This window comes from Impatiens glandulifera, chromosome 7, assembly GCF_907164915.1.
Source record: "Impatiens glandulifera chromosome 7, dImpGla2.1, whole genome shotgun sequence".
Lineage (NCBI taxonomy): Eukaryota > Viridiplantae > Streptophyta > Magnoliopsida > Ericales > Balsaminaceae > Impatiens > Impatiens glandulifera.
The window spans coordinates 40492077-40515558 of record NC_061868.1 but is presented as its reverse complement, the minus strand read 5'-3'; the positions used below and the strand labels follow the sequence as shown (position 1 = coordinate 40515558).

Below are 23482 nucleotides of genomic sequence, written 5' to 3'. Positions count from 1 at the left end.
ATCAACTATTTTTTAGTATTGGTTGATATGTCTCTTGCATCCCTAAAACATAGGTTTGAACAATTGAATGAGTTTAATGACTTATTTGGGTTCCTTATGAATTCTGGAAAGTTGAAGGCATTGAATGAAAGCAAATTGAAAGAAAAGTGTCACATTTTGTAATGTATTTTCTCATGAAAGTACGTGTGATGTTAATTTGAGTGATTTGTTTTCTGAACTAAAAATACTACAAGTTGCTTTACCTAGTTTGGATATGCCCGCTGCTAAAATTCTTGATTTTGTAATGTCAATAGATTGCTATCCTAATGTCTCTATTGTATATCGAATTTTACTAACATTGTCTGTTACGGTAGCTTCTGCTGAAAGAAGTTTTTCTAAGTTAAAATTATTAAAAAATTATCTAAGATCTTCGATGTCTCAAGATAGATTGAATGGACTTGCTATTTTATGTATTGAAAAATATTTTTTGGAATATATTGATTACGACACAATTATCAATGATTTTGCATCTAAAAATGCAAGAAGAAGTCAGTTTTGTTGACAATTTATGTTGCATCTTTGTAGATATTGGAAGTTTATTGAAGATCAACGGTGAAACACAAGTGAAGTTTATGCGTAGGGCCCCAATTTCGTACTTTCGCCTAAGGCCTAAAAAATCTCAGGAACGACACTGATTTAATGTTCAATTTATTTAAATAAAATGCATTAAATTTCAAATAAATAGTTCATAAACTACTATCTGTCACATCATTGATATCCTTTGGCGATTTGAGATCTTCATTGAGTGTTGGTATAATTGCTTCAGCGTCTATTAATAGAACAATTTCATCAACTTGCTTATCAATTTCTATTAATGAAGTTATGAAAACATATTAGACAAAATTACTCAATACCATTAATACTAAAGATAACAGTAAGTTTTTACTTCACTTTGCAGTCTGGCATTGTCACTTGCAAAACCTCTATTTCTTCCCCCTAATTAAATAAAGAACATAAATTAGAAAGCAAAAGAATCAGACAATTGAAAACAAGAAAATAATCATAGTTAATGTCAGGTATGGTTTTACTTTCGTATTTTATCACAAGTAACGAAATCATTTATTTTCAAAGAAAGAAAAAGGAGTATGACTAAGACATGCACTGCAAACATGAAGAAATATTTTCTCCTAGAACACATGATGTAGGCATGTAGAATAATAAATCAGAATAAATGAGGTTTACTAACCAGTCTTCTTGGAGAAGGTATAGCCTTTTTCGCTAACATAAGTACGAGGATTAGGCGTAGATGGTTTCTAAATACTCCGTTTGTCCCTGCAAAGATCGTACACAATCAAACATTAAGGCCCATCATAATTCACTTCATTATCAACCAAACTATCAAAAAATTATCCTTCATATAACTAACATCAAACAAACTCTAGATGTCTAATATAAAACCTAAAATAACTGACATTAAGAAAGTGTTTCTTCAAAATGGTAAAAATGGTCATCTTTGTTTGTCTCCTAAAACAAAGTGATAAAGTGAACTAACCTTTGTGATCACACAAACATCAACATTGCTTCCACTACCCAAGTCATTGAATATACTAGAGCAAATAGCCTCAGTTACCAACTTGACCCATTCCTCCTTCTAAGGACCGAAGGCCATAATCAGGAAAAATAATTTAAATGACTGTTTTTTAATAAGTGATAATAGAATCTTACTTACAGTAAGACCTTCACGATATTTCTTCAAATATCGCCATAGCAGCAAGTGAACCAGAACTCATTGTGGCAAATGGAAGAGTATCGGTTGATCCATGAGGATAAATCTGCAAACCGATTATTGCATAAAAATAACATTTTCTTATATAGTTGATTATTTTTCTGTAGATATAACTCATAGTGTGTAAATGTGGACCAGTAATGTCAACTCCACCAAGAACCAAAGCAGTAGAGACATGTCCTTGGTAACTAAATAATCATCAAATCTAAGTTTATAAACTAATCTAAACAAAAAACATTCAAATAACAAGATAATATTAATACCCGAAAAGACGAGTTTTCAACAATGTAAGAGTAGTCACCACTCTCGAATTACGACCAGTATGGAATCGATGTAACTTCAACTGTGAACTAACCATATCTAAACAGACAATAGAAACGACAAAAGACGTTTAACATTTTTTAAATCGATGTTATCATAATAACATATAGAAAACTATAACATCACCTGTAACAGCCTCGGTATCAGCCGCAGTACCAACTCCACAACAATAGATATTAGGAGCCATGTAATGAATTTTCTCACAATTTTTATCAGCCACAATTGGTCATTCAGTAGCTCGGATACCAGATCCAAGAATAACACCATCCTGCAAATCAATTCAGAAACGATAATTAATGCTTGTTCAATAGAGAGAAGTCAGAGAATCGTGAAGAAAACAAGTTACCTAAAAGATTAAGCCAACAATGGTAGTTCCAGTCTTAAGGAAAGATATAGATTTTAGTCCTTTGTTCAATAACATTTCATTTCACCGACATAGGTCGAGATTAAATCCATCTTTAGGAGGAACATCAATAGCTGTTGACATATTCGGTTCAAAAAATACCTAATTATCACAAATCATGAGAAGAATTCATCATTTGATTTTAACCTATGGTATATACATTTCTAATTCATATGAGATCGAGAAATCGAAATCGGAATTGGATAAAGCTCGAATCGACTTAATAGACATGATAATACATGGATAAATGCAGATCTATAGATATAAATTTTATGAAATGATGGAGGAATACTTACAAATCACGAAATGGGAAGAATAGAGAGTGATGCAGATCTTTTATTCATACCGATGAAGAATAATATTACCCCAAACAATGCCAGACTCTAAACAAATAACAAAAAAAATGACCATCAATTATGTTCCTTATCTTGAATCATAAAGATAAAATGGACTGTTATTTGTACCTGTGTAAACTTAACAAAAAGTTGACCATATTCTTTTCTGTCATCATCGTAGTTGTAGAAGTCGTACAAGATTGGAGTGGCTATCAATTTGTGAAGAAGCTGAAACAGAACTAAACTGTGAGATGAATTCAATATCAAATTCTGATAAAAAAAGAAAAAGATTATACCTACTACAGACCAGTAAATAGGCTCCAATTGAACTCCCAAAGATGAAAAGAAAGCTTCCCAATCCCTTCATAACAATTGAAGCTTCAATTAAATGTTTGATCTATCAAAGAAAAGAACAATCATATCAGAAAACAATTATGTTTTTTTTTTCAAAACCATCTTATATGAGACTGACTGGTTGATTATTACTTAAACATCTGACACTTTCAAACCAGTATGATCAGTCGCATGCTTCAAGAAGATGTTGAACTTCAGTTTCAGGGTCTTGGCTGCTGGTCCACCATCAACCCCAAATCCACTTAACCCCTGAGAGCCAACATCAATGGTTTATTAGAAGGATCTTATCATCATTATCTTCCATTTTCTTAAAGGGAAAGATGAATACTAATATATTAACAAATATCAAAGGCTGCCATTTTCCTTTTGTTGCCTTCAGAATCAACAACTTATAAAAACTTAGATAAGAAGATCTACAAAGCTGTGGTACAAATATACTAAAGAAAATCAGATAAACCCAGGCCGAGACCTTCATAGTCATGAATTAAATTAAATTTATATAATTTGAGTAATTTGAGTAACCATGCCCCAACCTAAATTAAACCCAACTCATACTCAACTCAATCCAAATTAACCCACCCAAATTAATATTTTAGGTTGGGTTTGGGTAAACCCAAATTATGCTCACCCCTGTTTTAAAAGAAGAGAATCACACATTGTAAAATAAACAAGTTTAAAAAAAAAAATTTAAAAAATCAATTGGACAAAAGACATAAAATACTTTCACCTTTTATTATCTTTCCATTGCAAAAGGGTCAACCTTACTAAAGCACGTGTACTGCATCAAGTTCCGAATCTATCCACTTTGAGTTACAATTGTTTTAAAAAAAAAAATAATTAGATGCAAAGCTTTAAAAATAACAAAGATGTACTTAATCTTGATTTCTAAGTAACTAGGATAAAAAAAAATATATATCAATTTTATAAAAGAAAAAAAAAATATCTAAGAACTAAATGAAAATACTAATCAGATATTAAAATCACGGAAGAATTCCCATACTAACCTAGTTTGACGTTCAATTTACTAAACTAACATATTTTGTTCATTCATTCCCAAACTAATCTAGTTTACAATTCAAACTTAATTTTTTTATTACATTTAAATTCATTATATATATATATTTAAATTATTATTTTATAAATTTGATATATTTAAATTATTATTTGTACATATCACAATATAACAATATTTTTTAAGATGTGGCAGTATAATTTTCACCCCATACCTAACGAATCATATTTGACGTTCTCAATAGCATATGATTGAAAATATATAGTAATCTTGTTCCTAATAGAAATTTGAGAAAGAAAAAAAAAACTTATGAAGTAAAAACCAACGTATTCAAACCTAAATGGATAACTCACAAATGATAATCATTTGTGAGAGGTGTGACCAAGAAGGTCATATGAGACATAGTCAACGGTGTCTTGAGAAAAATCGTTAATAATTTAGAGAAATTATTATCATAATTATTTTATAAATGGTTAATTATTATATTATTATGGTTAAAATATTTTAAATTTATTATTATTTATTAATTAATTATTTATTAGAATACTAACGAGAATATTTATTACATTATATAAATAATAATTGAAACATAAATATATATATATATATATATATATTAAAATATAAATAATTAAATTTATAAAAAATAATAATTTAAAATATATATATATATATATATATTGAGTTTAAATGTAATAAATAAATAAAGTATAAAAAAACTGAGTTTGAATAGTAAACTAGGTTAATTTGGGAATGAGGAACAAAGTAGGTTAGTTTGAGAAGTTGAACGGCAAACTAGGTTAGTTTGGGAATTGGTTCTAAAATCACTCTATATTGCTTAACCAATTACAGAAAAATATATATAAATTTTATTAAAACCATTTTGAATATTTAATATTAAAAATTTATCTCAAAATCAAATGTTTAAAATTAAATATAGTATTTTGAGATAAGTCAGTTAACTAACCAGATTAACATACCAAATCTTCGTATATAATAAAAAAAACAAAGACATGAAATATAATGACTCTCTTCTTAATTAAAACATTTCTTAATTAAAACATGACAATGATGAAATAAATCCCCAATAGGAGTAAGAAGGCATTCAAACACAATTTGATTTTAGAATTGATAAAATATAAAAAAAAAAATTATTTGATTGAGTTTTTAAAGTGAAAGATTAAAATGATAGTATTGATTGAATGAATAATTTTATAATAATTTATCTATTTATAATAATAATAATATAAAATATAATTAATATGAGAAAATTTAGAAATTAATTAATATTATTTAGTCTAATTAATAGGAAATAAATCAATAATTTCTCTCATTTGTTTAATACTTTATCATTCCCTTCAAGCGAAAAGGTGAGTGAGCTTGTTACGTAAAAAAACAAATTGATGAAAAACAAGACATTTGGTGAAGATATCAATCACTTAATCTTCAATAGGAATATACTGGATAAGTAGTTGTTTACGAGCAACTTTTTTCAAACAAAGTGAAAATCGATTTCAATATATTTTGTGCGAGCATTAAATTATACCGAGTTTGCTGATAAGAATGCGACACTAAATAAATCAATAATTTCTCTCATTTATTTAATACTTTATTAGACATCTACAAATACTTACACTTACACATCAACTCTTAAGAGTGCTAACTAAAATATGAACGAAAATACAATCATTGCGAAGAGTAATTAGGATGATATATGAATTAAAGTTAAAATCTAGACAATGAAGTGTTGTGTTATTTTTCTTAAAAAAAAGTATGCTCAAGATTTCCCGGACCTCTTGGTCAAATTAGAAAATTTCAATCATAATAATTATATTTTTAGCCTATTTTAAACGTGCCAAAACGTATTAAACATGTTAAAATGTGGTAAATGTGTCAAAATTTATCAAACGTGTTAAACATGCCAAAAATGTGTTAAACATATCAAAACGTGTTAAACGTGTTAAAAACGTGAAAAACGTGTGAAACATGTCAAAACGTGTGTAACGTGCCAAAAATGATAAACGTGTCAAAAATGTGAAAACGTGTTAAACGTATCAAAAATGTGCCAAATAAGTGAAAAACTTGTTAAACAAGCTAAAACGTGAAAACGTGTGAAAACGTGTTAAATGTGTCATAAACGTGTTAAACGTGTCAAAAACGTGTTAAATGTGTTAAAAATGTATCAAACGTGTTAAAAACATAAAAAAACATGTGAAACGTATCAACAAAATGTTAAACGTGCCAAAAATATGATAAACGTGTTTAATGTGTTAAAAACGTTTTAAACCTGTTAAAAACGTTTTAAATCTGTTAAAAACATAAAAATGTGTTAAATGTGCCAAATATATGAAAAACTTTTTAAACATGTCAAAACGTGAAAAACATGTTAAACATGTCAAAAATGTGGTACACGTAAAAAAACGTGTTAAACGTGTCAAAACGTGTTAAACGTGTTTAATGTGTTAAAAACGTGTTAAACGTGTCAAAAACATGAAACATGTCAAAAACGTGTTAAACGTGCAAAATATGTGAAAATTTTGTTAAACGTGCCAAAACATGCAAATTGTGACAAAATGTGAAAAAACGTGTTAAACGTGTCAAAACGTGTTAAATGTGTCAAAAACGTGTTAAACGTGCCAAAAACGTGTTAAACATGTTAAACGTGTGAAAAACGTGTTAAACGTGACATAAACGTGATAAACATGTTTAATGTGTGAAAAACGTGTTAATTTAGAATTACAATTCTGACATAAAAAAATTAGAATTGAGAACTATCAAATTACACTATATTGAATTCCATTCTAATTCCAATTTCAATTCTTAATATTAAAGTGTATAACAAACATAAGAATTGGAATTGGACCTCCAATTCTAATGCCAATTCCAGGGTTATCAAACACACCCTTATGGGTTTTCATCATTTGATTGCATACATCACGAATATATGAATTTTATCATTTTTAAAAAGAAATGTGACAACAATCGACACGATTTAAAAGAGAAAATCTATATATGAATCATGATAACGAAAAAGTTGACAATCTTATAAACAACAAACTATAATTATTAGTGTATCAATATTAGGAATATTAGGAATAACGACAAAACATAACTAAACAATATGATAAGACACACAAAAAAACACGAATTCAGATAATACAAAACCCAACAACCCTATAACAAACTCATAATTATAAACAATAAACGAGAATATCTAGCTAGTATATACGAATAATAATAACGAAAAAGTTAATAATCTTATAAATGACGTAAAGATAATAATTGGTGAATTAATATTATAAGTAATGATACAATAACAAAGTAAGACAAATCCAGAAAATATAAGCATATAATAATAATCACCAAAGAGGATATATAAATGTTTGCATATATATTGTAGAATACTTTATCCTCAACAAACAATTATATATATGTAGAATACTATAAATATCAAAATAAAAAACCCAATAATCAGTGTCGGCCCGCAATGTTAGGCTGCCCTAAACCCACATTTTTTAATTTATAAATACAAAATTTTTGTTTTAAATAAAGAGAAGATAAAAAGTGTCTACCTCGAACACTTTCGTTTAGAAATACATCATTTTCATTTATGATCTTAATTGGACCTCGAACAACTAACATTATCTTCATTTTGTCGTAAATATTTCCTCACATTCCCGGATCGTAGTTCACATCTTTAATAACACATTTATCCTCATAATCCTCGTTAACACCTTCCTCTTCCTCTTCCTCTTCCTCTTCCTCTTCCTCTTCCTCTTCCTCTTCCTCTTCCTCTTCTCCATCAATACATTTTTCTTCTTTTTCATTTTCTTCATTAACACCTTGATACTCATTTTTTCATTGATACATTGATCTCTAATAATATCCTTTGTAGGTGGTTCAAAACCTCATATTGAAAAGTATCATCTTCTTCATTATCACATTCATCTCTAATGACATTATTTTCTTCATCACTTATTTTTTTTATTTCTAATAGTGTCATTTTCTCTATCACTTATGTCTTCATCTCTAAGACTCGAACTCGAAGGGATAGAACTTTGATTTTTTGCATTGAATAATTTAGAAATCGAGCGCACCAATGACTTTGTCATGCATCATTTCGTCGTTTGATTCTTCTATTATAAGATCTAGAAGTTTTTTTTTGAAATGGACGAAACCTCATTCTATTTTGATTTATATTATTCGTCATAACTGAAAAAATACCTATATTAAAATAATTAATTTTTTTATAAAAATTAACAAATAGTAATTCAACAAACATGTTATGACATTATTTATATATAACATAATTTTAAATCCTAATTTATAAACTTATAATCTAATAACTATCATATTAATTACTAGTTTCTAAGTAACGGAGATGAAGTATTTTAAAACTAAATTTCTAATTTCTTTGGATTGATACTAAATAACTAAAATCTATCCTAAGCATTAAGTATTAACAATAACATATTAATTACTAATTTTCTAAATACCTAATTCAAAAAAATCAATATAGTTATAATAAAATATTTAAGTATATAAATTAAAAGATGATTAAAAAAATAACCTTAAAAAATTTGAGAACTAATTCAAAAATTAATTTTTTTTAATAAAATTAAAGTATATTAGGTAGAATTAATAAGTATAAGAATATTATATAATTTATAAGAATATATATTAATTTAAGTAGTTTATAAAATTTTTAAAAATATATATTAAATTAAGAAATTAAGAAAGAATATTATAAAATAATTAGATTGTGATGGTCATTGCTTGAAAAGAAAAAGAAAAAGAAAAAGGAAAGTTAAAAAAAGTTATGGTTTAAAATGGAAAAAAAAGGTAAAAAATATCACAGTAACTTTTTTTTAAATAAGAATTGGGCTGCCTAGGATGGTCTGCCCTAGCCCATGGACTTTCCGGGCTTGCCCTGCCTATAATCCTCTAACAAAAATCAACAAAGGTGGTGGAATGTTTATCTTTCTCATCTTATATATGAAATGAAAAAGTAAATAAATCTAGTCTTTATCATAACTCATTTAGACAATCCATAAAAGATTTAGGAAGATAAGTGTAATCCTAGATTATATAATCTTAGTATTAATTTAAACTTTTTTTAAAATAATGTTACTAATTATGCCTCATAAATGACTTTTTAAACTAATAAAAAAATAGATTTAATATTTGAAATATTTCAAGCATTTAATAAAAGTTAATTGGTAATTATTTCCTCAATCAATTAATGTATACTCAAACTTGTAATAATCAAAGGGATGAATCTATTATGTGAAAGATTTAATAATAATATAATAATAAAAATTAATAATTTAATGAATAAATATTGCCATTGTTAAAAAGTTTATGGTGATATTGTTTGAAATATTTTGATAAATTTAAAAGTGTATTATAGTCAAACACAGTTTATCTTTATCAAATTAATAAATGACTTTCTTAGTTGTAAAATTATAATATTAATCTTTATTTTCTTTAAATGGGGTCCACAATTACTTTTTTAATATTACTTTTATTAATTACAAAGATAATAATAATATATATAGAGCACAATGAATCTATTAAAATATATTTGTAATAAGAAAAAAAAAAAGAGATGGCTTCAAATTCAAACTCAAGCTCAAACTCGCTTGAAGGAGATCTTTCTGAATTCTCTAATGGGAGAAGGCAGTCCGAGTCACCTCCACATCGGTCAATACAACGCCATACTCCGTATCAAATTCAAATGCTTAACAAGTATGAATAATTATACCTCTCTTTTATTTTTTTTATTTAAAGAATTAATGTGTATTATTCAAAAGAAAGAAGTTGAAAAACAAATCAATAATAATTTTTTTCTTCTAAATGTGATTAAACAATTTTTGTTTTTTTTTTAAGTAACACACATTTCTTCTAAATTGAATTTAGTTGGCTGGATTTATAACTCTCTATTTTTATTTTAATAACAACCTTCTTTTAATATTTTTTATAATATATGACTTTTATTGATAGTTCATAAATTTGTATATCTATACAAATGTTTTTTTAATTGTTCACCCTAAAATCATCCCAACTTTTTTAAGAGGATACGATAAATTCATATATTTCGATGCTTCAAAACTAATAAAACGTATTGATTGATAACTACTAATCAATTTTCGTAACCTTTGTCGACCGCTTTATTAATGAATGATTTTATTCTTTTAAAAAAATTAATAAGATATTTTATGATTTAATATTATACTTTAATTATTTTTATTATAAACCTCTTTTCAAGAAAATACTTTAATTATTTTATATTATAAATTAATGGAGTTATCATGTTTTGATTATTTTCATTTATTATAAATTAATTTAATTACAAATGTATGTAATGAAGTTTAATAAAGATTCAATAATTTAATAAGATTTTTGATATTTGGATCATTTAATAAAGTTTTGGTTTGACAAAAATAACCAACACATTCATGAAATTCTTCATGTAATGAGAGGAAAAAATGTTGAAGCACAACAAACATACAATATATATATTTTTTTTCAATTTTTTTTTCTTTTTCTTTTCCAAGTAAATGTAAATGAATACTTATTTTTCCTGAGTTTTAAAAATGAAGGATCTTCAACCAATGTCAACATCCGAGTGAATGGAAACGCGACCGGATCGGGATGGAGCTTGGTCTCACACCAAATCAAGTGAGATTTTGGTTCCAGAACAAAAGGAACACTCTCAAGGTAAAATGAATTCAATTTTGTCATGATTATATATTTCACTAAATAGTTATTATATTTTTTTTAATTTATAAGAATGATATTAATGGCTCATTTTGTTTTTTTATCATTTAATATGTGTTAGCAGTTATATATATATATATATATATATATATATATATATATATATATATATATATATATATATATATATATATATATATATTATTTTAAATATTGATACGTGGTAAGAGCGAACAATTTATCATGAGAAAAAAAGCTTAACTTTGATTGACCGGGTTGAAGCCAGATCAAACTTTCTTCTCATGTCTTTCTTAAAATAAAAAGTAAATATTTATTTGCAGGAAAAAAGTGAAAAGGAGGAAGCGTTTACTATTCGAGACGAGAACGAAAAGTTAAAAGTTGAATGTCTCAGGTTGAAAGAGTTGCTAAATAAGTACAAGTGCAATGCTTGTAAGGTTCTTACTCCCATCAAACTTGAGCAATTTGCCAATGGACAACTTCAAGCCGATAACTTGCAATTGAGGCAACAGGTTGTGTTCAATTATTTACTTTCATTTATTAACTCATTCAATTCTCATATAAGTATATTTTGTTCATTATTTGTTATAACTAAAATGTATTGGTTTATGTACATAATACCTATAATTCTCTTAAGGGCATGGGAATACCAGTCCGGATAAACCAAGACTTACTACCACCAATGCTTGTTTGGTCGTTGGATCAATCTAATGGAGTCTTTCTTGGGAAAACATCAATGGAACCAATCAATCCTAACGTCGCTAATTCTATTGTTAATGCAAATGTCAATGTTAATCCAAATTTCAATGTTATGGATACAATTATGAATCCACAACTTGATTTGGAGATGTCGAACATGATGCAAACAATTGAGTTGGCTAGGGACGAGTTAGTAAGCTTATTGAATGTAAACGAGCCATTTTGGCTAAAAGATGTATCGGATGGAAGATATATCATTCACAGAGAGACATATAACACAACTTTTTTAAAGACAAGTGCCCAAGAAAATCGCCATCACAATGGACTGCGTACTCACTTTGAGTCATCGAAAAATGAAGCGATCTTGAGCATGGGTGCTTCGAAAGTGACTGAAATGCTAATGGATTCGGTCAGTCCTATATATTTATCTCTTTTAAATCTTATAAAACTCTTAACTATCTTTTTTTCTTACAGAAAATGAGGACAGAATATCTTTTTCCTACCATCTTAACAGACGGTTTCACAATCAAAGAATATGGAAATCAATCCTCGCCTCGCCAAGTCGGGCCAATAAAATTGGTATAAATATCGGTTGTGGAGTAAAAATTCGAAATATTGAAAAGAAAATTGTTAAAATTGATGTGTTTATTTGCATGCAGGTTTATGAGCAGATGCATATACTTGCCCCATTTGTTAGTCCAAGAGATTTTTTCTTTCTTCGTTTATGTGAAAAGGTCGCTGAAGGAACGTGGCTAATAGTGGAGGTCTCTCATGACTTTAATAAAACAATTTTTCAACTCAATTCCCCCGCTCGTGCATGGAGGCTTCCTTCTGGCTGTCTAATCAAGGATGTATCTCCTGGAGTTTCTCATGTAAGTACACTATTAAACAAGATTATTTGAAAATGAATTGGTTTCCATTTAATGTTGTAATTGGTAGGTGACATGGATGGAACATGTAGAAATTGAAGACATGGCCCTAATTCCTATTCTCTATAAAGGTGTATTCCTTCATGGATTGGCCTTCAGTTCAGATAGATGGGTTCAAACACTTTCAAGGTCCTGCCATAGAACTTCTTCTTATAATAATATGGTGCAGAACCAATTTGATAGCCCCCTACAGAACATGGGAGGTGATATATTATCTCTATCTCTTTTCTTCCATTTTTTGAAAAGAAAATATAGTGAAGTTAGTCTGCTTACATGATATATTTGTATCTTTAGTGCTGGAAGTCCTGACTCAAGAAGATAGGAAATGCATCATGAGTATAACTGACAAAATGATGAAGAGATTCTGCTCAAACATGAACATGAAAGACAAACTTGAAGTGTCTCGATTCAAAGATATTGAGATTTGTCTCTCTTTATGCCGAGATCAAGAAAACGCCGATCCATCCAATGGCCTGATCGTCAATGCTGCTACCTCTTTTTGGCTTGACGCTCCATGTCAAAAGATTATTGAATTCTTAAATAATGTTAATCTTAGATCTCAGGTATTGTTAATCAATTGTGTTTTGTTTATTATTTGTAACACTTTGTAACTAAAATTTAAATTTGGTTATTATCATTAGTGGGATACTGTTTGCTATGGAGGAATTGTGGAAGAGATTGCTTGCATTAAGTTTGGAGATCAACTAGATAATTCAATATCTATTATCAAGGTAAATATGAGACTAATTAACATTATATTTTTCTTTGAATATGATATTTTTTGACTAAATATTATATTTGTAGCCTCATATTGAATCTGCAAATAATCTGATTATGATCCAAGAGACTCTAGTGGATCCTCTTGGTGCGGTTATAGCTTATGCTCCCATCGATCAAGAAGATTTTATTGGGGAATTAAATCGTTCTTGGACGAAGACTGTGCTTGTATCTGGTTTTATTATTTCTAAAGATGGAAATCCTGAATGTATGCTGATGAATTTTGGAGGATCTTCGACTTCTAGAAATGTCGCGCCAACTTCTCCCAATGGTTCGCTCGTTACCGTGGCTTTCCAAGTGATATCTTATTCCAAGGACATCGAAATGGAATTCATGAACATTGTCACTTCAATTATTTCCTCCACTATCAATCGCATTAAGTTAGCCTTCAATTGTTATGATCCTTCTGTCTGATTTATTTTAGATTATATTTTGTTGAACTTATACATTAAGAACTTGAGTATTTCATTTTCTTTTTTTATTATTATGCAAATTTGAACTTTAATTGTAACGACCTTGACTCTCACTTTACTTAGACCGAGTGCTAGATTTTTAAAAACGTATATATTTAAGCGGAAAACAGAAACATTTGCGGAAGAGTTATAAAATTATGATTGTCATTACAAAACCAGACCCTTTAAAAACAACAAGGGCCCATTTCATTAAAAATAATTACAACTTGGTTCCTTAATACAAAACATTGGTCTTTAAGTGTCAGACCTTAAAAGCACTTGAAATATAAAACATTGGGTCTTTAAGTGCCAGACCTTAAAAGCACTTGAAATACATCTGTCCCTCCTCCCACACACACGCCTCCCCTGCACCCTGCCCACCCTCCAAGCCTCCCTTCATGGATCAACAGAATGAAGTGGTTGTGTACCTACACTACACAAGTATAGTGAGTCTAAAGACCCAACAAGCATATTTTAAAGAGTGTATAAAAAGACAAGTAAAAGCTGACTGATATTGATGTGTTGCCTTGTAAAACAGTTTATAAAATGGTTAGAACAGAAACATCCTTGAGCACATACTGGCCCTTTACATTTCAGAGCTGATCCTGAAAGTTATGAATTTTGTTGAGCACATAGTTGGAAGGGCACTCTTCGGAGTCTATCCCTAAAGTCCACAACCTGAATAGACACTTGTCTGTGTGGGTAGGATCTTCTAGAGCTCGTCCCAGAAGTCCAGTCCCAATAGAACCCCATCACATATTTTGGCTTCAGACTACCAGAGCTCAACCTGTCTAGCCTTCTGCCCAGATCCATCCAGTTCATAACTCATTGTTCACAAAAATGTATTATACTTTTGGAAAAACAGAACTTACCTTTGAAACAGATCATGCCTTTAAAAACAGAATATACTTTACAGAAACAGTTTATATAAACAAGTGTGGGTTTCTAAAGATGAGTTGAGAAAGAGCTTGCCTTATAAGATGATCTTGCTGCTATGTTTATGATCTTGCTCCTAAAGGTGCTATGGTCTTGCTTCTAAAAGTGTGCCTATGGTTGCTTAGTAGAGAGATGGTGGAAAAGAATATAATGAAGGAATGGGTGCCCTATATATAGTACTAAAAGAAGACTGGTCACCTGCTTGTCACCTGTTGGATTTAATAATATAATAATAAAAAGGGCTGGTCACCTGCTTGTCTTAGGCATGGGCTAACAAAAGATGGTTGGTCACCTGCTTGTCATAACTTAAGTTTAATAATATAATAATACAAAGGGCTGGTCACCTGCTTGTCTTAGGCATGGGCTAACAAAAGATGGTTGGTCACCTGCTTGTCATCACTTAAGTTTAATAATATAATAATACAAAGGGATGGTTACCTGCTTGTCTTAGGCATGGGCTAACAAAAGATGGCTGGTCACCTGCTTGTCATCACTTAAGTTTAATAATATAATAATACAAAGGGCTGGTCACCTGCTTGTCTAAGGCATGGGCTAACAAAAGATGGTTGGTCATCTGCTTGTCATCACTTAAGTTTAATAATATAATAATACAAAGGGTTGGTCACCTGCTTGTCTTAGAAATGGGCTAACAAAAGATGGATGGTCACCTTCTTGTCATCACTTAAGTTTAATAATATAATAATACAAAGGGCTGGTCACCTGCTTGTCTTAGGCATGGACTAACAAAACATGGCTGGTCACCTGTTTGTCATCACTTAAGTTTAATAATACAATAATACAAAGGGCTGGTCACCTGTTTGTCATCACTTGGGTTTAATAATATAATAATAATAAAAAGGCCTCGTCACCTGCTTGTCATAAGAAAAGAGGGTTGGAAAAATATAAATAGTCGGACTCCCCGGTCGGACCCCCTTGGTCGTGACATAGATTTTTGCTCGGTCGGACCCCCTCGGCCGTGACCTAGATTTTCTCTCGGTCGGACCCCCTCGGTTGTGACATAGATTTTCCCTCGGTCGGACCCCCTCGGTCGTGACATAGATTTAACCTCGACCCCGACCCCGATTTGACCTAGGCCCTTGGTTTCTGTCAAGACCAAAGTTTTACTCGGTCTAAAATGAAATTTTGGGCGTGACAGCTCGATCCTACTTAAAAGAATTTCGACCCCGAAATTAAAACATACCGAATAAATTGGGATACTTTTGTTGCATATCTTCTTCTACTTCCCAAGTGGCTTCATCAACAGAATGGTTGCTCTAGAGTACCTTCACCATGTTGATTTCTTTATTCCTCAGCCTTCGGATCTGCCTTGCAATTATTTCTGTTGGGACCTCTTCATGGGTCAAGTTTGGTGTCCATTGCATTACATCATGATGGATGATATGGGTCGGATTTGGAATGTATTTCCTTAGATTGGAAACATGAAAAACATTGTGGACTGTATCAAGGGTTGGGGGCAGGGCAAGTCTGTAAGCCACATCACTTATTTCCTCCAGAATTTCAAAGGGGTCGATATACCTTGGGTTTAACTTGCCCTTTTTCCCAAACCTGATGATACCTTTACAAGGAGAGGCCTTTAATAAAACGTGGTCACCCCTACTGAAACTTATATCTCGGCGCTTCTTATCAGCATAACTCTTCTGCCTACTTTGAGCTGCAAGCAGCCGCTCCCAGATCTTGCCCACCATGGTCACAGTGGTGGATACGATTTCTGGCCCAATCATAATTCTCTCACCTACCTCGTCCCAATGTAGTGGTGTCTTGCACTTCTTCCCATATAATGCTTCAAATGGCGCCATTCCAATGGAAGATTGGAAACTGTTGTTGTAAGCGAATTCAATCAAAGGTAGCCTGGGTTCCAATTGCCTCCATAGTTAATAAGACAGACCCGCAGCAAGTCCTCAAGTGTCTGGATCACACGTTCAGATTGGTAGTCGGTTTGAGGATGAAAAGTTGTGCTGAAGGACAGTTTTGTTCCAAGACCCTTGTGAAGACTCTCCCAAAAATGAGAAGTGAAACTTGGGTCTCGGTCAGAAACTATCCTTGCTGGGATGCCATGCAGCCGAACTATCTCTTGCAGGTACAACTCAACATATTGTGTCATTGAAAAGGTGGTGTGAATTGGCAGAAAGTGAGCTGACTTGGTGAGACGATCCACAATGACCCAAATGGCATTCATCTTTCGCACGGTCTTGGGCAAGCCGACTATGAAATCCATAGCAATGTCTTCCCACTTCCAAACTGGAATTGGCAAAGGACATATCAACCTTGTTGGTCTTTGGTGCTCAATCTTCACTTGCTGGCAAGTCAAGCACTCACTTACAAATTTTATGATGTCGGTCTTCATTCCTGGCCACCAATATAAAGTCTGAAGATCCTTGAACATTTTGGTGCTTCCTGAATGGACATAGTAGGGTGTTGAATGCGCCACGGCCATAACTTCTTGCCTTAAAGAGTCCACAGATGGTACCCAAAGCCTGCTTTTGTGATACACCAGATCGTTTTTAGTTGAGTACAATGAGGTACCTTTCTTCTCGTCCCTTTGCCTCCATGTGGTCAGCTGGGGGTCTTGCACCTGCCCCAACCGAATTCTTTCAAGTAGGTCCGGAACTATAGTCAAAGTCGCCAGGATGCACTCTTACTGCTGCTCCAACACCACCAGATTCAGCCTCTCGAATTCCAGGATCAGGTTTGGTTGAGCAGTAAGTTGATTGAGGGTGATTGATTTTCGGCTAAGTGCATCAGCTACCACGTTGGCCTTCCCTGGTTGATAGATTATTTCGCAGTCGTAGTCTTTAACGAGCTCCAGCCAGCGCCTCTGCCTCATGTTGAGCTCCTTTTGGGTGAACAGGTACTTGAGACTTTGATGATTTGTGAAGATTTGGCACCTTTCCCCATAGAGGTAATGGCGCCATATCTTCAAGGCAAACACTACAGCAGCTAACTCCAGGTCGTGTGTTGGGTAATTTCTCTCATGGATCTTTAATTGCCTGGATGCATAAGCCACAACCTTCCCATCCTGCATTAACACAGCACCTAAGCCATTCTTGGAAACATCTGTGCACACAACAAAGTTGCCTACCTCGGTTGGAATTGAAAGAACAGGGGCGAATATCAAGCTTCTCTTCAGCACTTCAAAGCTGTTGGCACATTGCTCGGACCATACAAACTTTTCATCTTTGCGCGTCAAGGTTGTAAGGGGTAGGGCTATTTTGGAGAAGCTCTTGAAGAACCTTTTGTAGTAGCCAGCCAGACCCAGAAAGCTTCTGATTTCAGTCACACTTGCTGGTGTCGCCCAGTCCTTCACCGCTTCTACTTTGGCTGGATCAACCTCAATGCCCCTGGCAGAAACAATGTGGCCCAAGAATGCTATCTCCCTCAGCCAGAACTCACACTTGCTTAGTTTTGCAAAGAGATGATGATGAGATAAAACCTGCAAAACTAAGGCCAAGTGCTGATGGTGTTTTTCTTCTGTTTTGGAGTAGATCAAGATGTCATCAATGAAGACCACCACAAACTGGTCTAAATAGGGGTGGAAGACTCTATTCATGAGCTCCATAAAAACTGCTGGTGCATTTGTCAACCCGAATGGCATCACTAAGAACTCATAGTGCCCATAACGTGTTCTGAATGCTGTCTTCTTTATGTCTTCCTCCTTGACCCGGATTTGATGATAGCCAGACCTTAGATCGATTTTGGAGAAGACCGAAGCCCCTTTGAGTTGGTCGAACAGGTCGTCGATCCTTGGCAAAGGATACTTGTTCTTGATTGTTACCTTGTTGAGCTCCCTATAATCAATGCATAACCGTCTGGACCCGTCCTTCTTCTTCACAAGCAGAACTGGTGCACTCCAAGGGGACACACTTGGGAGAATGAATCCCTTGCTCAAATAATCTTCCAGCTGGTCCTTCAACTCCTTCATTTCGGTGGGTGCTAAACGGTAAGGTTCTTTCGAGATTGGCAGACTACCAACCTTGATCACAATGCTGAACTCTACTTCTCTAACTGGTGGAAGCCCAGAAACATCAGCTGGAAACACACATGGATACTCCCTTACCACCAAGATATCTTCTAACTTTGGTTGCTGCTCATTCAACCTAACATGAGTAGCAGCCAACACACTTGGAACTTCTATCTGTGGTAACTGTTGAGCTTGGAACAGAAAGGCCTTCCCATCATGGTCAACTAGTGTCATAGACTTATCTTTGCATTTAATTTGAGCCTCATGACGGAGTAGCCAGTCCATTCCTAAAATAACATCAAATCCCGACATCTCCACCACCACAAGATCTACAAACATCTTGTGATTTTGAAGCTGGGTTTCACAAGCTTTAACAAACCTATTAGTTTTAAGACCTGGTCCAGCTGGTAGAGAGATTTTATAAACAGCCATGGACTCCACTGGTTTTAAGCCAGCTTGTTGTACAAAGAATGCAGAAATAAAAGAATTTGTTGCTCCAGTATCTATCAAGGTAATGGCTAACTTATTAGCAATCAGCAAGTTACCTGTGATAATAGTGGAGTTTGGATTTACTTCTTTTTGATTCATGGAGTAGACTCTGCCTGGTATGACCCTCCTCAATTGTGGGCAGTCTCGCTTGTAATGTCCAGCCTTCTTACACTGGAAACAAACATTGGAACTTTGCAGACACGGCCCCGTATGAATGATTCCACAAAGATTGCAGGGGAAAGTTGGCAGGTTGGTCTGGTTTTCTGATCTAGAATAAGGTGTCCTTCTTTGCTGTTGCTGTTGTTGCTGCTGATGTTGTTGATGTTGAGGGCGTCATATGTTTTTGGACTGCTGGTGGTTTGATTGATTATTATAATTTTGCTGATAGGGCCGTTTTGAAGTTGGCCCTTGAGAATCCCTCCCTTAATAGCTAGATCGCTTGGTCTGCGCCTCTCTTACAATGTCCTGGTTGTACTTCCCTTAAAGTCGCGTGGTTTGAAGCTCATAAAGTGTTTGTATGCTGGTTGTTGGCTGCCTCCCTCGTGGTTGTTGTTAGTATGGTTCGGATAAGACCCATTTTCCTAGAACATTTCTCGCATCTGATCATTATGAATTCGATTCTGATCCCTCATTTTCTCATGTTGTATCCGGTTTTGATCCCGCAAGGCATCAACAAGACCGGACATAAAGTTGTTCTGGTCATTCTCTTCAGATGGGGTAGATGCGTTTCCTCTTGTTCCTCTTCTCATTATTCTAATGGAAACAAAGCTATACACTTAATATCAGTTTAACAATTTATTTAAACACTTAATAACCTGAAGGAGAGCCCTTGGAGTTGCAGTTGCAGGAGCATGTGTGTGGAAGTACAAAGGTTCGCAACCATTGCTCTGATACCAACTGTAACGACCTTGACTCTCACTTTACTTAGATCGAATGCTGGATTTTTAAAAACGTATATATTTAAGCGGAAAACAGAAACATTTGCGGAAGAGTTATAAAATTATGATTTTCATTACAAAACCAGACCCTTTAAAAACAATAAGGGCCCATTTCATTAAAAATAATTACAACTTGGTTCCTTAATACAAAACATTGGTCTTTAAGTGCCAGACCTTAAAAGCACTTGAAATACATATGTCCCTCCTCCCACACACACGCCTCCCATGCACCCTGCCCACCCTCCAAGCCTCCCTTCATGGATCAACAGAATGAAGTGGTTGTGTACCTACACCACACAAGTATAGTGAGTCTAAAGACCCAGCAAGCATATTTTAAAGAGTATATAAAAAGACAAGTAAAAGCTGACTGATATTGATGCGTTACCTTGTAAAACAGTTTATAAAATGGTTAGAACAGAAACATCCTTGAGCACATACTGGCCCTTTACATTTCAGAGTTGATCCTAACAGTTAGGAATCCTGTTGAGCACATAGTTAGAAGGGCACTCTTCGGAATCTATCCCTAAATTCCACAACCTGAATAGACACTTGTCTGTGTGGGTAGGAACTTCTAGAGCTCGTCCCAGAAGTCCGGTCCCAATAGAACCCCATCACATATTTTGGTTTCAGACTACCAGAGCTCAACCTGGCTAGCCTTCTGCCCAGATCCATCCAGTTCATAACTCATTGTTCACAAAAACGTATTATACTTTTGGAAAAACAGAACTTACCTTTGAAACAGATCATGCCTTTGAAAACAGAATATACTTTGCAGAAACAGTTTATATAAACAAGTGTGAGTTTCTAAAGATGAGTTGAGAAAAGAGCTTGCCTTATAAGATAATCTTGCTGCTATGTTTATGATCTTGCTCCTAAAGGTGTTATGGTCTTGCTTCTAAAAGTGTGCCTCTGGTTGCTTAGTAGAGAGATGGTGGAAAAGAATATAATGAAGGAAGGGGTGCCCTATATATAGTACTAAAAGAAGACTGGTCACCTTCTTGTCACTTGTTGGGTTTAATAATATAATAATAAAAAGAGTTGGTCACCTGCTTGTCTTAGGCATGGGCTAACAAAAGATGGTTGGTCACCTGCTTGTCATCACTTAAGTTTAATAATATAATAATACAAAGGGTTGGTCACCTGCTTGTCTTAGGCATGGGCTATCAAAAGATGGTTGGTCACCTGCTTGTCATCACTTAAGTTTAATAATATAATAATACAAAGGGCTGGTCACCTGCTTGTCTTAGGCATGAGCTAACAAAAGATGGTTGGTCACCTGCTTGTCATCACTTAAGTTTAATAATATAATAATACAAAGGGCTGGTCACATGCTTGTCTTAGGCATGGGCTAACAAAAGATAGTTGGTCACCTGCTTGTCATCACTTAAGTTTAATAATATAATAATACAAAGGGTTGGTCACATGCTTGTCATCACTTGGGTTTAATAATATAATAATAAAAAGGCCTCGTCACTTGCTTGTCATAAGAAAAGAGGGCTGGAAAAATATAAACAGTCGGACTCCTCGGTCGGACCCCCTTGGTCGTGACATATATTTTTGCTCGGTCTGACCCCCTCGGTCGTGACCTAGATTTTCTCTCAGTCGGACCCCTCGGTTATGACATAGATTTTCCCTCGGTCAGACCCCCTTGGTCGTGACATAGATTTAACATCGGCCCCGGCCCCGATTTGATCTGGGCCCTTGGTTTCTGCCAAGACCGAAGTTTTACTCGGTCTAAAATGAAATTTTGGGCGTGACATTAATACTTTAAGCATGATGAATTTAATTCATAGTATTAAACCAAAACTTAATTTAGCTATATCCATATATGCACATTTTACTCAGAAATTAATTGGGTTGAACAATTCATTATAAACAAAACAATATTTTATAGTCATTGTTTTATTTCTTTTTCTATAACAATTTTTTTATTTAATTCTTAATAACTATTGTAGTTTGTTATTCTAATTACATTAAGGTGGAGTTTTATTTTTAATTTCTTATTTTCTCCTCATTTTTTTTTAAAAAATGAGACAAATGATTATGAATATAAAAGTAGTTGTTAAGCAAACAAAAAAGAGTGTACAAATATTCAAATGCTCATTTGATGGTCATGCTTAACTTTGTTTGGTAAAATATTTTTTATTAACCTGAATTAAATAAAATACAAGATATTTGTTCTAGTAATTCTAACAAATCTAGCATAAAAATTGTAAAAGTCGAATAAGGAAAATAACTCATTTCCGAACAAACAAACAAATTTACAATATAGATTTCTTAAATTATGCAATTTGAATTTAGGTTGGATTTTGAGTTCATGAAATATTTTAACTATTTATGAATTAAAAGGTTTTTCAAAAAAGAAATAAAAATATTTAATGTGTATTGAGAACATTTTTTAAAACACCACAAAATATAAAAAATCTCAATAAAACATAACTAAAACCAAAACAGTCATCTCATGAAAATCTCTAATAACATAAATTAGAGGGATATTTAAATTAAATTTGACTTTGTAACTATAATATTGTCCTCGACTCTCAATAATTTTCGTCGCATAACTCACATCCCTCTCGAGCAAGACGAGAAACTAAAATGGTAGGTACGATTAGAGTTCATGTAAATAGTTCATTTTGGACTAGCTTTAACTTTTTAGAGTCATCCTAATTTTTTTTATCGAGAAATTAGGGAAAATATTTTGCGTGTACCAACTTATTTTAAAAAGATTATGTTCTTGGTTCGATACTTTCTACACATAAGAAAGGGCATTAACGCTATGTTTTACGTGCACGACAAATGACGGTCTCTATTCTAAATTGTTGGTCATTTATAAGAATATTATTTTACATCGAGAAATTTGCACCTCTGATATAATTTCCTGACTTCCTAAAAGTCCACCGAAATTTCATCGTCTCTAATTTCGTGCAAAGGATTAGGAGAAATTATCACAGTTTAAGGATAAAAAGCCATCACAATTTAAGGATAAGAAACCATTGAGAAATGACAAACTTGGATTTGATGAAAGATCCTTTGTTAGTTGTCACGTCACGCGGAGAAGAAGGAGATTGCAGGTGGGATTGTCGCGCGATTCATGGACGGGCATTGGTGCGTCCATAAGTGGATGGGCATTGGTGCGTCCATAAGTCTATTGACCGTGTTTGGGTGTTGACTCCTTCCTCTTGGACTTACATGAAGAGTATGGTTGTTGGGCTGCCTTTTAAATGCTAGGCTTTGAGTTGGTCCTTGATCTTGGCCTTGTTCTGTTGTTTCGCCTGTTACCTCTTTTAGAGTCTGGTTTTGGAAAACATAGTCATGCAAGGAAAATTATATCATCCTTTGAAAAACAAGAACATGC

At 32.9% G+C, this 23482-nt stretch overlaps 3 protein-coding genes and 1 pseudogene across 3 annotated transcripts in view; 2 read left to right on the top strand and 2 right to left on the bottom strand.

Annotated features, from left to right (window-relative positions):
• Positions 1 to 565: 565 nt before the first annotated feature.
• Positions 566 to 2573, bottom strand: LOC124946183 (annotated as a pseudogene).
• An 8271-nt stretch (positions 2574 to 10844) lies between these two features.
• Positions 10845 to 13747, top strand: LOC124909898 (homeobox-leucine zipper protein HDG11-like). Its single transcript, XM_047450526.1, has 9 exons — positions 10845 to 10910; positions 11252 to 11440; positions 11566 to 12036; positions 12102 to 12206; positions 12287 to 12499; positions 12567 to 12759; positions 12851 to 13119; positions 13198 to 13287; positions 13361 to 13747. Exons 1-9 carry the CDS (start codon positions 10845 to 10847, stop codon positions 13745 to 13747), a joined length of 1983 nt encoding a protein of 660 aa, XP_047306482.1.
• A 2248-nt stretch (positions 13748 to 15995) lies between these two features.
• On the bottom strand, positions 15996 to 16538 carry LOC124909897. The gene has a single exon (XM_047450525.1). The coding sequence runs from the start codon at positions 16536 to 16538 to the stop codon at positions 15996 to 15998; it is 543 nt and encodes a 180-aa protein (XP_047306481.1).
• Positions 16539 to 19342: 2804 nt separating this feature from the next.
• Positions 19343 to 23482, top strand: part of LOC124909894 (homeobox-leucine zipper protein HDG11-like) — a 23631-nt gene continuing 19491 nt past the window's right edge. Inside the window, exon 1 of the mRNA XM_047450524.1 lies at positions 19343 to 19438. Coding sequence (XP_047306480.1) covers positions 19343 to 19438 — 96 coding nt within the window. The remainder of the gene's footprint in view (positions 19439 to 23482) is intronic.